This window comes from Botrytis cinerea, chromosome 8 (genome assembly GCF_000143535.2).
Source record: "Botrytis cinerea B05.10 chromosome 8, complete sequence".
Lineage (NCBI taxonomy): Eukaryota > Fungi > Ascomycota > Leotiomycetes > Helotiales > Sclerotiniaceae > Botrytis > Botrytis cinerea.
In genome coordinates this window covers 2483949-2495850 of record NC_037317.1, presented here as the reverse complement: position 1 = coordinate 2495850, position 11902 = coordinate 2483949, and the positions used below count along the sequence as shown (strand labels likewise).

The 11902-nt window shown below is 43.4% G+C and overlaps 3 protein-coding genes across 3 annotated transcripts; 1 reads left to right on the top strand and 2 right to left on the bottom strand.

Moving 5' to 3' along the window:
• Nucleotides 1–33: 33 nt before the first annotated feature.
• On the bottom strand, nt 34–6752 carry BCIN_08g06760 (hypothetical protein). The gene is made up of 3 exons (XM_024694798.1): nt 6175–6752; nt 522–6118; nt 34–465 (listed from the first exon to the last, which is right to left on the bottom strand). The coding sequence occupies exons 1-3, from the start codon at nt 6464–6466 to the stop codon at nt 181–183; spliced, it is 6174 nt and encodes a 2057-aa protein (XP_024550591.1). The 5' UTR covers nt 6467–6752; the 3' UTR covers nt 34–180.
• Nucleotides 6753–6835: 83 nt separating this feature from the next.
• Bctfa2 lies at nt 6836–8430 on the top strand. Its single transcript, XM_001549635.2, has one exon. It carries the CDS (start codon nt 7266–7268, stop codon nt 8157–8159), a length of 894 nt encoding a protein of 297 aa, XP_001549685.1. The 5' UTR covers nt 6836–7265; the 3' UTR covers nt 8160–8430.
• Nucleotides 8431–8448: 18 nt separating this feature from the next.
• Nucleotides 8449–10645, bottom strand: BCIN_08g06740 (hypothetical protein). Its single transcript, XM_024694797.1, has 3 exons — nt 10569–10645; nt 10491–10507; nt 8449–10416 (listed from the first exon to the last, which is right to left on the bottom strand). Exons 1-3 carry the CDS (start codon nt 10576–10578, stop codon nt 8722–8724), a joined length of 1722 nt encoding a protein of 573 aa, XP_024550590.1. The 5' UTR covers nt 10579–10645; the 3' UTR covers nt 8449–8721.
• Between the last annotated feature and the right edge of the window lie 1257 nt (nt 10646–11902).

Below are 11902 nucleotides of genomic sequence, written 5' to 3'. Positions count from 1 at the left end.
CGTTTGCCTCCATACTCATCATAGGTATAGCTATGCTACTATTCTTCATACATGATTTCCGTAACTCCTAAAAAGATCCATAACTCTTTAAGAAAGAAAAAGAAAAGGAAAAGGTCAAGCAAGGACTATGCAACTCTGAAATATAATACAAGCAAATATAGCTCAACTTTTGCCAATCAACTAATTACTTCCTCCTCCCCCTCTAGGACGCTTTCCTCCATTTCCTTGTTGACCACCTTCTGGTACAGGTCTCTTTTGCCCAGGCTGCGCATTTGGACTGAAATTCTGAGCTGCTGCATTCATTCCTCCCCGTCCCGTAGGATTACCTCTTCCTCTACCAACGGCTCCTCCACGTGATTGTTGATAAATACTTCCACGACCACCCCCACCTATATTACCACCTCCACGATTTTGATTACCGCCACGCATTTGTGGTAATCGTGATTGATTTCCTACTTGAGGGGCCTATATTTCGTTAGGATTAGATGTAAAAGATTTGGAGGTTTAGAAGTGTTGCTTACAGATGGAATGTTACTGACGGGCAGTGAAGAGGCACCATTGGTAGATGGAGTGATTGGACGTGGGCCAGAAGGGATACTACTCTTCGGGGGTTCAGCCTCCTCAACCTTAGTAGCTTCCACGGGTGCACTATTGGATTGGGCTCCGGTTACGTTTGTGGGTGGTACAGCAGCTGTTGTAACATTTGCCGGTGATGGAACTGGATGGCTCGGGATTGAAACTGTGGCCGGTGTAGTAGCTGGTGTTGGTGGAGGTGGTTTAGCATTTTTTGCAACCTCCCAAACCTCACCCACAGGTTTCTCGGGAGTATCAGTCGCAGCTTTCTCAACGACAGTGATTTTTGCAGTCGCATTTTTCACCCTGTTATCCAACATGTTAAGCTTCAATGATGACTTCTTCTCTGCCATCAAAACAGCCTGGGCTTGACTGGTTTCAGCCTTTGCTTGAACTTCGGACAAAGTAGCTTCTGCCTTCTTTCTTTCTTCGGCAAGTTTCTCAGTTACCAATTTATCTTGCTCTGATTTAAGTTTCTGAGTTTCCTTCTCAAGTAACTTCTTCAAATTATTAGCAAGAATACTCTTGATTGTTGGATTTGTTGACAAGAGATGTCGAACTTGGTCATCTGAAAGATCTGAGCCATCAGCCGATGGTGCAGCAGCTTTACTTGGAGTGGCGGGAGTAGCTGGAACAGCATTTTCTTCAATCTTAGGAGCAGATGGAGTAGGTGGTGGAACTGATGAATCAGCAGTTTTGTTCTCTGCAAGCCAAATTTGTTTTTCTTGCTCGAGTTTTAACTTGAAATCAGCCTCAAGTTGTACTCTAAGAGCTTCCTTGGATTCGCCAAGTTTCTTGTTCAAAGCTGCCTTCATCTTGTCGGAACGTTGCTTGAGTGTAGCTTCCATAGATTCTTCAATTTCCTTTGCCTTCTCATCACGTTCCTTAGCCATAGTTTCAGCAACGGCTATACGTGCCTCCAATGCCTTTCTCTCTTCTTCTGAGATACCACTTTGATTTTCATCAATCTGTCCCTCATCAGCACCATCATCCATTCGGGCATCGGATGGTTGTGCCGTTTGTTGTGATCGTGCTTCAGCGGCGTCGGCGATGGCATTATCTCTCTCTGAATTAGCAGCTTCAAGTTGCTGCTTGAGTTCTGTGATTTGTTCCTCGAGAGCTTGCTTCTCCAAGATTGCTTGATCACGTTCCTTACGAAGTTCAACAAGTTGTGCATTGATAGCTTCGTTACTTTCCGATCCATTCGTTACTGGAGGTGCAGAGGGGGTCTTGGGTGAAGCAACAGATTGAACAGCATTAGCCAATGCCTGATCACGCTGAGTTTTAACTTCATGCAATTCTTGTTCCACTTCCAGAAGTTTGGCTTCTGCTGCTTCCTTTTCTTCCACAGCAGTTTGAAGTTGTCCTTGTAGAGAAGTGAGCTGTTCTTGAAGGGAATCTCTCTCAGAAATTGCCACATCTCTTTCTGCAGCTCGATCATTCCTATCCTTCGTTAAAGTGCGGTTCCTCTCCTTGGCTTGCTCAATCAACTTTTGTCGGGTGGTTTGCCACTGTGCTCTATCATTCTCCATGGAACTTTCCAAAGTTTGTACCTTCTCCTGCAATGGTTGTTGTTCCTCCAACAGAGCGTCTCTCTCACTTCGTAAAGTCTCAATAGTCTCCTTCATTTGTTCCATCTCAGCAGGGTCGATTCGGTTGTACTTGGAAAGTATATCTTGGTTACGTTTCTGCCAACGATCACGATCTTCTTGCAATAGATGCATTTCACCCTCCATAGTTTCTTTACCATGTTCCAATTCACGAACCTTAGTCTCCAATGGTTGAATTTGTGCCAGAAGGTCTTCAACACGTTTAGTTTTATCCGCAAGTTGAGATTGAGCTTGGCGGGCCTCATTACGCAAGGTAATACTACTTTCGCGGAAAAGATTGAGCTCATTGAGTTTGTCCATTAGATCCTTGTGTGCAATGGAGGATTTACCACCATCAGCATGGGAACGTCGCTCTTGGTCGAGTTTCAGTCTAGCTTCGTCAAGTTGAGCCTGAGTGTATTCGAGTTGCTGTTGTAGACGTTTGGCTTCTTGAATCTTGATATCATATTGAACCTCGCCAATCTCTTTTTCGCGTCTCAAATATGTATTCAACTCACGCAAACCTTCTAACGTACGATCATTTGTTCCCTCCGCAGTTGGCGATCCAGCTTCGGATGCACCCGGTGCATTAGAGCGGGATTCTTGCAAAGCAACGATTTGTGAAGAAACACTATCCAACTGTTGGTGGAGAAGTTTGTTCTGTGCATTGACATCGTCCCGTCTAGTCTTTAACTCAACCATCTCTCGTTCGAGCTGTTCACGTCGTTCCTCCCAAGATGCTTCACTTTGGCTCAAAGTGACCTTGGCAGATTCAGCCTCCGCTTTCAATGTTGCTGACTCTGATTTCAGTTGATTATATTCAACGCGTAAAGTTTGAAGGTGTTTAGCAGCTTCGGCGTGCTTAACAAGTTCATACTCGTAATCTTGTTGAGCTTTGGTAGCGATGGCTGCTTGGGCACGAAGGTCTTCTTGATGGAATTTGGCGGCTGCAGAGTCCTTCTCTTGCTCATCCTTCAAGCGTAAGATCTCTGCCTCGAGTCGTGACTTCTCTTCTTCAGCTTGTCTAGCAACTTCACCTTGTTGGTTTCGAAGAGCTGTCAACTCATTGTTTGAATTAGTGAGCTCGGTAGAAATGTCTTCAGCTCGTTGTTCAAGTTCGCGAATCTTTGCATCTTTCTCCTCGATGATCTTATCCATCTCCTCGCGGGCCTCATCCAATGTAGCATTGAGACTTTGTAGCTCCTCTTCAGATGATTGACTGATAGACTTGAATTGTTCCGCTTGATTCTTTGCATTCTCAAGCTCTGATTTCGCTAGTTCCAAATCTCTCTTCAACTCTGAAAGCTCAATTCCCAACTCTTGTTCGCGACTTAAAGATTCGTCTTCGGCGTTTGCATCTTGTCCAACCGTCTCCTGAGCATTGGTTCCTGGTCGTGGTGTAGGTCTTGGTTGTAATAACTCAACACGTTCCTCTGCACTCTTGAGTTCGATGTGCAATTCATCTACTCGAGCTTGGAGATGATCGCGTGATGTCTGTGCTGCAACAAGTTCCTCTCTTGCCTGGCTGAGACTAGTTGCAAGCTCATCAATCCGCTTTTGGTTTTGCTGAGAGTCATACTCCTTCCTCAACTGAGCTTTCTTACTCTCTTCAACCTCATCATTAAGCTTTCGCTTTGTGGAATTCAATTCCGATTCCAACGATTCGACTTGGGTCTGTAATCTTCTTCTAGTCTCGGATTCGGATAATTCGCGTTCATTTTGAAGAGTTTGTTGATTGGCAATAAGTGTGTTGAGTCTGCTGCGTTCATTGGCGAGATTCTCATTGTCCTGACTGAGACGATCCTGGATGTCTTTCCAAAGCTTCTTTTCGGCCTTTAGGTTGGCGGTTTCATTTCGCATGCTCTCCACCAATCCCCTAGCTTCAATCAAATCCTCTGCTACTTGCTGTGTCCTCAAATCTTGCTTGGCAGCAGCCTCGGAAAGAATTTGAGAGCGCTTTTGCAACTCGCTATTTTCTGTCTGCAACAATGTGTAATTAGAGTGCAACATTTCGTAGCGTTCATTTGCAAGAGTTAATTGACTACTAGCCTTGGAAATCTCTGCTTGAAGTGCGCTCTTCTCTGATGACAGTCGTTCTGTTTGCTCTCTGAGAGTGCGTCGATCAACGGTTTGTTCTTCCCGGTATTGATCAAAGTGGCCTTGCAACTCACGCAATAAGGCTGCATAATTAGCATTGTCCTTTTGATTTGGATTTTCAATCGTTGACATGACACCATTGCCATCCACTGATTGACCAAACATGGATTGGAGATCAGAATTGGCTGGTAGTTGTCCTCGGTGTTGAAGCATGCGACGGAACATATCCCTCTCCTTGATATAACTCTCGGAACGAGTGATCATAGATCTCAACTCATCTTTCAAGTCCTCAACCTTGGCTTGGAGGGTTTGTACTTGTTCGTGGTCTTGAACGGCTTGATTTTTTGCAGCTTGAGCTTCTTCGCTTTCCATCTTCTGGCCAAGTTCTCTGGTGATCTTGAGCAACTCTTGATTTTTCTCTTGTAATTGACTGATGCTGCGGAAGACGGTGAGTCTCTGACTGATAAATCGATCCGTGTCAGTCATTCCTTCTAATGAATCTTCGCTAACTTCTCCTCGGGCTAGACGTTCCATTTGTGCTCGCTCGCTAGCATTCAAAGTCTCCAACCCTCTTTCTTTCGCATCTAAATCACAAAGAAGCATCTTGATCTGGGCGCTGAGATCTCTGAGTTGTTGTCGAAGGATATTTACCTCTGCTTGTGCTGTAGAGGCCTCACTTTCTGCCCGCCTGACATCTTTCTTGGCTCTATCACGTTCCTTGCCTGTTTGATCAACGAACTTCGACATTTCCACTACCTCCTGTTGAAGACGTTCATGCTCAGCTTGCATTTCTTCTAACTCGGGTTGTTTCGCTTCAAGTCCTTGCATCATTTCCTCCATCTCAGCCGCAAGTCGTTCACTTCGTCTCTTCTCCGTAGCCAATTGGCCCTTGACTTTGTAGAGCTCATCAATAGCTTGAGTAGCCGTGATAGCAGATTTACTGCGCATAGATCCAGGTGTACCAAATTGAGCAGGTGAACCGGATCTTCCAAACACAGATCCATTCAATCCTCTTTGTGGGGTTGATGGTACTGAACCAGGGTGAGGTTGTGAGGATACAAGGGCTTCAAGTCGATCAATCTCGGCTTCAAGTTCTGAAATGCGATGCTCCGCCTGTTCACGTTCTTGTCGTTCCGCCTCAGCTGCTTGTTGACATCTACCAATTTCCTCGGCAGCTTCATCCTTGATTTTTTCTACTCCCCCTTCGACCTCCTTCAATCTTTGTCTGTGTGTCTCGGTTTGTTGTGCTTGTAGCTCGGCGAGACGGCGTGCGCTTTCCAATTCCTGGCGGAAACCATCTTCAGTTTTTGCAGCTGCTTCTTGAAGTTGTTGTATCTTTTGAAGTGAATCCTCTGCCTTCTTTTGAACTTCATCCAATCTAGTTCGTAAAGCTTGTTCGGTGCGTCTCAAAGACTCGACGTTGGAGGTGGATTCTTCATTAAGGCGCTGTAATTCTGCAATTCGTGCACCCTTCTCTTTGCGGTACTTCAAAGCTTCGGCGCTTTTAGTCTTTAATTCATTTTCAAACCATTCGTTGTTGCGCTTGGCCAATTCGACTTCTTGTTTCAAAGATTGCTCTCGAAATTTAGCGCTGGACGCCGCAGAGTTTGCATTTTGAACAGATTGTTGTAAGGCTGTAATTTGTTGACTGAGTTCCAATCCTTTTTGGTGTTGCTTTTGCAAGTCTTGTGCAAGAGCACCATTAGCGGTGGTCTTTGACTCGATGACAGCCAATGCGTCGCGATTCGAGGATTCGAGAGAAGAGATTCGAGACCGTAAGGTTTCTAATTCAGATGTCGACGTCGAAGAAGTAGATTTCAAGGTTTGAAGTTCATTTTGGAGAGAAGACCTTGAATTCTCTGAAAATATACGAATCAGCATCACCACACGGTATAGCAAAATTCAAACAACTTACCCTCCTCATTGAGCTTTGTTCTCAACTCTTCCACATTTTTCTGCGCCTTTTCCACACTTGATCGAAGTCCTTCAATGCGCGTCTCTGAACTTCTCACAGCATTTTCAAGCTCGATATCGACTCGTAGTTTATCTGCCGCCAATTCATCATGTTCGCGTGCTTTTGCGGTAACAGCTTCAAGGACGCTTCGAACTAATTCCGCTGTAGGATTATCAACAACTGTCTCCAGAGTTTGTTGCGGCACACTTAAATATGCCGACAAATAATCGACATCAAGTACCGCGGTCGCCATCTTGAAAAGATTCTTTCAGACAATTCGTGGTTGTGTTTTGTAGAGGACCATTTGAAATGAGTGGTTGAGAATTTGTATTGATCGCGTTGCTTTGAGAAAGTGAAGGCAGATGAGAGTAAGTAAGTGATAAAGTTGAAAGAAACCCCAGTGGTCAATATTAGATTGAGATCTATGAAATTCCTTTCTTTTCTTGTATGCCCATACCAAATCTCGGAATGAATGAATATGCCAATAAGAATTCGTATTGAAATACCTACGATGGTCAAATCGCGGTGTTGTCAGTTTCTTGAATAGAATCAATCAGTCTTTGAAAGCTAGCTTCCATGTTGCTTTCAGGACGGGAAGGCGCTGACTAATACATACAAACCTGGGAAAATTGGATAACATGAATGGGTGATATCCTTTAGCGCACGCTTGGGCCCTGTACGTTCTACATGCGCTAAAATTTACTCCCATGTAATTTCTCAGCCTCATCAACTGTACAGTACGGAGTCTTTCAGGCACTGAATAACTTCTTTGTCTTATCTCAACACTCTCCATCAAAAGTTGCGCCAAATCCGCTCGACCCTTCCACACCTCTCGATTTCGAATACATACTGTATTGTCCAGTCCTTACCCGTCGTATGCATCTGGTAGTCGACATCAGCCTTCCTAGTTCTTAAGCACCGACGTCATCTGGACCTCAAAATCATTATACGGCTGTACGACATCCCTTCGGCCTAGACGCATAAAGCTCTTTCGGCTTCGGATCTATTTCAGACTTTCATTCTCCATACATTCAATATCACTAGCCATCATCATGTCTTCATTCCTCGAGAAGCAACAAGCAGCCTTTGCAAAGGGTATTCAAAATACTTCATCTAAAATCACAAGCAAGCGTCCCACTGCACCAGTTTCAGTTCCGTCACCCGCTCCATCAAACACCTCAAATACATCGAAGAGTGAGAACAAGGATCCTAAACGTAAGAGAGAACCCACGAACGTCGTGTACTCTCAGCCTGCTTCCACCGGTTATGGAACAGAAGCATTTACACAAGTCACCTACGTTATCGAATTCTTGAAGAAGAAAGATGAGCCCAAAACTTTTCAGGAAATTCTAGAATATTTGAGTCAGGTACACGTTGAGCAGAGCAAGAAACAACTCATTGCGCAAATTCTCAGGAGACATGATCGAGTTCAATGGATCGCAGATCCTAAGTTAAAAGTACAGGCTTGGGATTCTGGCACATTCAAACATCGGCCTATCATCGGTGTTCGTAACAAGGGAGCTTTATTATCATATCTTCAAAACAAACCTGATGCTCAAGGTGTCAGTGTTAAGGATTTAAAGGATGGTTGGCCAGACTGCGAAGATGCGATCAACGAGTTGGAAAAGGAGTACAAGATTTTGGTTACCAGAACAAAGAAGGATAATCATGCACGAATGATTTGGATCAATGATCCTACTTTGATTCATCCTGTCGAATCCGAATTTCAAGTCATGTGGCACAGAACGGAACTTCCTAGCGTCGATGATCTTGTTCGAAAGCTTCTCGAAAATGGACAAAAACCTGCCAGTGAAGATCCAAGTAAGCGTGTCAAGGTGGCTCCGAAGGCAAAGGAAAAGAAGAGAAAGGCTCCAAGAAAGGGTGGTCGTACTACAAATACTCACATGGCACATTTGTTGAACGATTACTCTCACATGAAGCGATAGATAGGATGGCAGGGAAATTGTACCAAAATAATGGGACGGCGTTTTTGAAGGATTTCAAATAATACACAGTGGGGGCGTTTGGATCCAGGGTTTTAAATGATGATTCTTCATTTGTAAATCCCTTGACACATATGGGAGGGCGGAGACATGGCTAGGTGGGTGGAAAATTGGTTCATACAATGGCATTCACAACTTACGGTAGATGCGTTATGAAGATAAACCTCAACATGCAATACATACTTGCAATACAAACTTGCAATACATACTTGCAATACAGAGTTGCTTTACATGCTTGCTTATTCATTGATATTCAACTGCACATGTGAAATACCCTAGATTTCCTCTTTGGCAGTTGCTAAACTGATACATCATTGGTAACAAACCCCATAGACTCCATGTATTCCCTTTCTAATTTACATAGATGGCTAGGCTGAACCGAGGAACATGCATGTCATTCCCTAAATATTTCACCTGTGTTGCAAAAATTCTTCCCCTGGTCCATAGGCGAGAAGTAAAATTCAGGGGGTCAAATAGACCATCAACATAAACACGCTTCCCGCAATTACCAAGCATCAAAATTCCCAAATCCCCCGGACTTTATCTTCTTCTTAACTGGCGCCTCCTCTTCGTCCACTTCTACAACTCCAACATTATTATCCGTCCCGCCAGCTTTAAGATATTTACCCACTCCGCCCGTCGACTCATTTTGCACCACCGTTCCATCACCCCTAATCCGTTTACCAGTCCACGTAGTCTTATCATCTTCCGTTCCTCCCTGCCTCATGATTTCCGCTTTTTCTTTCTCCGCAACATCTTTCTCCTGTTTCTGTTTTTGGAATTCTTCAAATGGATCAACGAAAACAACCACATTTTCCATCACGATATCTTTTATAGGACGACTCTTGTCATCTACTTCCACCTTTTCGAGCTTAGATAGTACATCCATACCACCGACTACACGGCCAAAAATGGTGTGTTTCCGATCTAAATGTTTAGCTTCTTTGTAGGTGATGAAGAATTGGCTCGAGTTGGTGTTTTTTCCCTTGTTAGCCATACTCATTACACCTCTTGAATCGTGAGTTAAAGGTCCGTCGAATTCATCTTGAAAATTCTTTCCCCAAATACTCGAACCACCTTTACCACTTCCTGTTGGATCACCTCCTTGGATCATAAAATTTCGGATATTCCTATGAAACGATACACCATTATAGTAACCTTTTTTGGCCAATTGAACAAAATTCCATACTGCGCGAGGTGCTGTTTCGGTTTGTAATTCGATATTTAATGATCCCAAATTCGTCTCAATTCTGGCATATCCCTTTATCTTAACTCGTTTTGGCTTCAACATATATTCTTCATCCGTAAGAATTGCTCTCTCTCCACTGGTCTCTGGAGTCAAGCCCGTACTTGTAAAACTTGCTGCCGCTCTCCCTGTTGTGTATTGTGCTGCGTTGTATGCCATTTTCTTTTCCTGTAATAACGAAGGTTTCGCCATGGAAGTTGTCGATCCTTGTTTAATCATTGACTTTGCGCGATTGACATCTCCACCAGCCTCTCTTTCCCTTCTCGCTTTCTCGACAGCTTCTTTCGCCCTCAAAACTTTATCTCCAACTCTTCCCAATGCATTAATATTGACACTACCTTTCGATCTTTCTTCCTCTTGTTCTTTGCTCAAAACGGATTCTCCTTCTTTCAAGAATTTGAACTTGCTGAGGTCTCGACTTTCGATATTTTGTGGATCTTGTAATGTAATAATGTCCGACCTCCCAAATTCTCGATCGTCGACCAGATCTAACCACATCTTCGCCTTGATATTCAATCTTTCGACAGTTTCCCAAGCAAAAACATTGGCCTCGGTACCGTGCCTTATAGCGACAATATGCGTATTATCCGTAAAGACTTTGAAGGTAACTGGATCCACCATTTCTCCTTTACCATCCCCTCCGGCGCCACCAGATCCTCTTTCTTGCGCATCAGTGTCTCCATTCCGCGCAAAGTTCAATTTTATCAAATCTTTCGCATTCAGTGGATTTCCATTGATAGGATTTGTGCCATGCTTCTCTAGCCATTGCGAAATGACTTCTACATCGAATATAGTACCTTCGGCTGTACAGACTGGATGCTTGAATGGTTGTAGACTGGCCGCACAAAAGTTGAAGGGAAGGCGCTTGAATGAGCCATTGGGAGCTTTTTGGGAAACGTTTGATCCACTATTTGCAGAGAATGCATCAGAAGATGACCATTCGGAATGGGTGATCTGAATTCCATGTGAAGATTAGCATATGGGAAAACTTGACATTGGTACGTGGTCTAGGACTGGTGAAAGCTCACGTATAGTTTATCCGTGCCTATGAGAAATCTAAGTCAGTAAACTTTTGCATGCCAAATCTGAATAGTATTGCGACAAACCTTTACCCATTATAAACTTTCAATATTGTGTTGTGGATGGTTGATGGAAATATGAATACTTAGAAGAGCTCTTCATCAATTGTTTGACGTTTTAGCGTGATAGGTTGTTATCGGGCTTATCGTGGGTCGCTACAGTTACTTCAACTCCATGCAAATATTTTAAACTATGCTTCATTATCATATCAAACATCACCACATAATAAGTCATCACATTCAATGGTGTATGTCAATCTATTTGTGTTTCTTCATCTTTTTGAAGATATATGGATCTTGTAATTTCTGAGGGTGTATACTCAGGATCATTATTTGATCGCTCTATCAGAAAAATGTACCGTTCGTGATGAACGGGATATACTAGGCTGCAATCCTCCTGGATGCGCTCTACATGAGAAATATTCTATTGCCTCAAGATTCTCGGCCTCCTTTGGAACAAGTCCATAGACCGTCAGTGCAACGTGCCGGAAGTTTCGGTTCGGATCCATCCCAATGAGTTGGTAAACTATAAGTATCGAGTGATAACATTATGGTAATTGTGAAGAAGAAGGTTGCGTTAAGTGACGCCCTGAGAGTATCATTATCTCTGATGCCAACGGCATATTTGAGGGAACGACTCCCTAGTAAGCTGAAGTACAAGTTTTGGTGTCAGTTTAGCTGTCTGATGAATTGGTGAATACATACCTATGTATATACTCCTGACCAAGTGTTCCTCCCCCTCCATTTCATCATTCACCCTTCGCTTCCTCTCAACACTCTAACAACATATGAACATTGACAACTGCTACATCTCCAAATCACTCGTTCGTCTGTGATACTATCCATACTCCACCACTGCTTTTGTTCCTTTTTCCATTGAACCACAGCCTGAGTTTCTAGCTCACCAAAACTATCACCTGGATACATCTCAATGTATGGTCTATGTTTCTCCAGGTCATCTGTAAGCAGGAAATAACGAATGTGGTACTTCGGGTACACATTTCTATCCTTTTCAATATTCTGAAATTCAATAATTGGTTCTGATTTTGATGGTATGTCGCCCGCAAGAAGGAGAAAGGCTTTATTGAGTCGCAGGCGAGCATCCAATGCCGAAAGGAAGAGAGATAGGAGGTTGGATGAGTGTCCCCTCGGGATTCTAGTCGCAAGACAGCAAAGTACGACACTTGAAGTCATCTTTTCCCACTGTAGTGATAGGTGTTTGAATATGAACAAGAACTAATGTGATTGTTTAAATCATTCTTCTTCCAAACAAATACTCTATCTCTTTAGCTTTGTAGTAATAAGTTATGAATATCTGAATTGATCATTAAATTCAACTTTACATGTGCAAGTTTGCTTGA

Bases quoted from the DNA above. Each gene is read 5' to 3' on its own strand.
- BCIN_08g06760 (XM_024694798.1), bottom strand. From the start codon at position 6,466: ATGGCGACCGCGGTACTTGATGTCGATTATTTGTCGGCATATTTAAGT. The intron at 6,119-6,174 runs GTAAGTTGTTTG...GTATATTTTCAG, and splicing joins AACAAAGCTCAATGAGGAGG to AGAATTCAAGGTCTTCTCTC. The intron at 466-521 runs GTAAGCAACACT...AACGAAATATAG, and splicing joins CCGTCAGTAACATTCCATCT to GCCCCTCAAGTAGGAAATCA.
- Bctfa2 (XM_001549635.2), top strand. From the start codon at position 7,266: ATGTCTTCATTCCTCGAGAAGCAACAAGCAGCCTTTGCAAAGGGTATT.